We start from the raw sequence: 3,801 nt of genomic DNA, 5'->3' as shown, positions 1-3,801 counted from the left end.
ATTGAAGGTAGGTGTCGGCGATGTTAGGGAGGGCAGATTAGGGGTTAATACTATTTATGATAGGGTTAGTGAGGCGGATTAGGGGTTAATAACTTTATTATAGTAGCGCTCAGGTCCGGTCGGCAGATTAGGGGTTAATAAGTGTAGGTAGGTGTCGGCGACGTTGTGGGGGGCAGATTAGGGGTTAATAAATATAACATAGGGGTCGGCGATGTTAGGGCAGCAGATTAGGGGTACATAGGGATAACGTAGGTGGCGGCGGTTTACGGAGCGGCAGATTAGGGGTTAAAAGTGTAATGCAGGGGTCAGCGATAGCGGGGGCGGCAGATTAGGGGTTAATAAGTGTAAGGCTAGGGGTGTTTAGACTCGGGGTACATGTTAGAGTGTTAGGTGCAGACGTAGGAAGTGTTTCCCCATAGGAAACAATGGGGCTGCGTTAGGAGCTGAACGCTGCTTTTTTGCAGGTGTTAGGTTTTTTTTCAGCTCAAACAGCCCCATTGTTTCCTATGGGAGAATCGTGCACGAGCACGTTTTTGAGGCCGGCCGCGTCCGTAAGCAACTCTGGTATCGAGAGTTGTATTTGCGGTAAAAATGCTCTACGCTCCTTTTTTGGAGCCTAACGCAGCATTTGTTTGAACTCTCGATACCAGAGTTAAATTTATGGTGCGGCCAGAAAAAAACCCGCGGAGCGTTAGCAGCCCTTTTACCGCCGAACTCTAAATCTAGCCGTAAGTTTTATACAAGTGCTCAGATTGACTACAGAAGGTGCTTGTCGTGTGACCATGATGAGATGGAGAATATGATAACAGGATATGCGCAGGTGATGTGAGAGGGGTCAGTAAATGTTTTTATGTTTCACTCTTGCAGCGTGTGCCTAACTCACTGACAGCGAGTCACATGACCGGGGACAAGATAATGACAGAGAGGATACTGACCCACACCCTGCAGATCATGTACCTGCTGACATGGGAGGTGAGAGCTGATGGAATATGTCATAATAACAGCTGTGTGCCCCTGTGACCGGCTGTATTTGTGTATTTGCACGTGTTTGTTTACATGCATTAAAGGGACTTAAACTGCTGGGTATAACTACAGTATCATAGTTACTACTTGCCAGGCTTTTGTTTTTTCCCTCTGTGCCTGCAGCTCTCTTTTTAAAGCCATTTTCTTATTTTAACCCCTTATACGTGCCAGATATTGAAGCTTTACATCTTCACACTGGGTGCCGCCATTTAGTAACTTGTGATTCTGAACTCTATGACAGAAGCTGTGCACATTCACAGATCAGTGACATTGCTGTATTTTTGACAAGTGATATTGTGCAGGGGATCCCAGAGAATACAACTATTTGTGTTATGACTACTCAAGTGGTATGTAAATAATTTCAGTGAGAAACCCAAAGTTTGTTAAAAAAAAAAAAATATAGCAAAATGTTTTTTATTTTATCGTTTTTGGCTGTGTATATATATATATATATATATATATATATATATATATATATATATATATATATATACAGGGAGTGCAGAATTATTAGGCAAATGAGTATTTTGACCACATCATCCTCTTTATGCATGTTGTCTTACTCCAAGCTGTATAGGCTCGAAAGCCTACTACCAATTAAGCATATTAGGTGATGTGCATCTCTGTAATGAGAAGGGGTGTGGTCTAATGACATCAACACCCTATATCAGGTGTGCATAATTATTAGGCAACTTCCTTTCCTTTGGCAAAATGGGTCAAAAGAAGGACTTGACAGGCTCAGAAAAGTCAAAAATAGTGAGATATCTTGCAGAGGGATGCAGCACTCTTAAAATTGCAAAACTTCTGAAGCGTGATCATCGAACAATCAAGCGTTTCATTCAAAATAGTCAACAGGGTCGCAAGAAGCATGTGGAAAAACCAAGGCGCAAAATAACTGCCCATGAACTGAGAAAAGTCAAGCGTGCAGCTGCCAAGATGCCACTTGCCACCAGTTTGGCCATATTTCAGAGCTGCAACATCACTGGAGTGCCCAAAAGCACAAGGTGTGCAATACTCAGAGACATGGCCAAGGTAAGAAAGGCTGAAAGACGACCACCACTGAACAAGACACACAAGCTGAAACGTCAAGACTGGGCCAAGAAATATCTCAAGACTGATTTTTCTAAGGTTTTATGGACTGATGAAATGAGAGTGAGTCTTGATGGGCCAGATGGATGGGCCCGTGGCTGGATTGGTAAAGGGCAGAGAGCTCCAGTCCGACTCAGACGCCAGCAAGGTGGAGGTGGAGTACTGGTTTGGGCTGGTATCATCAAAGATGAGCTTGTGGGGCCTTTTCGGGTTGAGGATGGAGTCAAGCTCAACTCCCAGTCCTACTGCCAGTTTCTGGAAGACACCTTCTTCAAGCAGTGGTACAGGAAGAAGTCTGCATCCTTCAAGAAAAACATGATTTTCATGCAGGACAATGCTCCATCACACGCGTCCAAGTACTCCACAGCGTGGCTGGCAAGAAAGGGTATAAAAGAAGAAAATCTAATGACATGGCCTCCTTGTTCACCTGATCTGAACCCCATTGAGAACCTGTGGTCCATCATCAAATGTGAGATTTACAAGGAGGGAAAACAGTACACCTCTCTGAACAGTGTCTGGGAGGCTGTGGTTGCTGCTGCACGCAATGTTGATGGTGAACAGATCAAAACACTGACAGAATCCATGGATGGCAGGCTTTTGAGTGTCCTTGCAAAGAAATATGGCTATATTGGTCACTATTTTGTTTTTGTTTTGTTTTTGAATGTCAGAAATGTATATTTGTGAATGTTGAGATGTTATATTGGTTTCACTGGTAAAAATAAATAATTGGATTAAAAGTGAAACCTCAGCGCCTAATGGTAACCTCTAAGCCTAGGAAGGGGGACTCCTAGCAAGTGCCCAATATTGGAGATAGAAAAAGAGAAGAGAAATCCCAGGCGCCTACCCTAAGGAGGCTAGGTTTGAGTAAAATTGGATGGAGAGATAAATTGGTCAAAAATGTATTTTAATAATAGATTAGATTATTAAAAACAACGAATTAAAACAGATTTAAACACATTAAATACAAAAACTTCATGGATCCATGATAAATTACATAAATTGCATAAAAAATGTATAAAAAAGGTTAAAAATCAAGAATAAGTAATCAATAAAATCTTAGGTAAATCTTAGGTAGTTATGTGCGGTATTGCATCAAGATGTTCCACATATAAAACCAAAAAACAACAATTGCAGACAATCCTAATAAAACATTTTAAGGTGAAGCGGTGTCAAAATCAAGGTAAAACAGTAATAAACTTGTAGTGGAAAATCCAAAAAAAAGGAAAAATGTGAATAATAACTTTCCAATGGGGGAGATAAAAGAAGTCTCTAGTCCTGTAAAAAATATATTCCAGTGTCTGAGAATCTCAAAAGGTTGGTGATAAAATGACGAAACTTGTGCAAATGCTGCAAATATGAGTGTGGGAAATTTCACAAAAAAAAGAAGAGATAGAGAATAGTGTTGCAGCGGTACAAAAATCCAGCAGAAAGTGTTTTAGAAAGAAAAAAAGTCCGTTAGAAAAAATAAGTGAAAAAAGTATAGATGGAAAGAATTCTGGTGATAGTACTCCTAATACTCTTCAAACGTGTGTAACTTCAAAATCGGTCTTCAAATAAGATGTAAAAAATAAAACAAAAACACACGAACAATAACCTGTGGGAAAAACAGAAAACACAATATAGTGTAGATGGTCCTAGAATTGTAGCAAATAATAGAATGAGGCTTACCAGTGCTGGTCAACGCGTTTC

General features: G+C 40.6%; 1 protein-coding gene across 1 annotated transcript in view; it reads left to right on the top strand.

Moving 5' to 3' along the window:
• The first annotated feature begins 879 nt into the window (after positions 1-879).
• The window catches only part of LOC128657084 (gastrula zinc finger protein XlCGF57.1-like), a 27,225-nt gene continuing 24,303 nt past the window's right edge, over positions 880-3,801 (top strand). Inside the window, exon 1 of the mRNA XM_053711323.1 lies at positions 880-972. Within this exon, the coding sequence (XP_053567298.1) occupies positions 898-972 (75 nt within the window). The 5' untranslated portion in view covers positions 880-897. The remainder of the gene's footprint in view (positions 973-3,801) is intronic.

This window comes from Bombina bombina, chromosome 4, assembly GCF_027579735.1.
Source record: "Bombina bombina isolate aBomBom1 chromosome 4, aBomBom1.pri, whole genome shotgun sequence".
Taxonomy (NCBI): domain Eukaryota; kingdom Metazoa; phylum Chordata; class Amphibia; order Anura; family Bombinatoridae; genus Bombina; species Bombina bombina.
The sequence above is the reverse complement of the archived record's forward strand: the minus strand, read 5'-3'. Positions and strand labels throughout refer to the sequence as shown.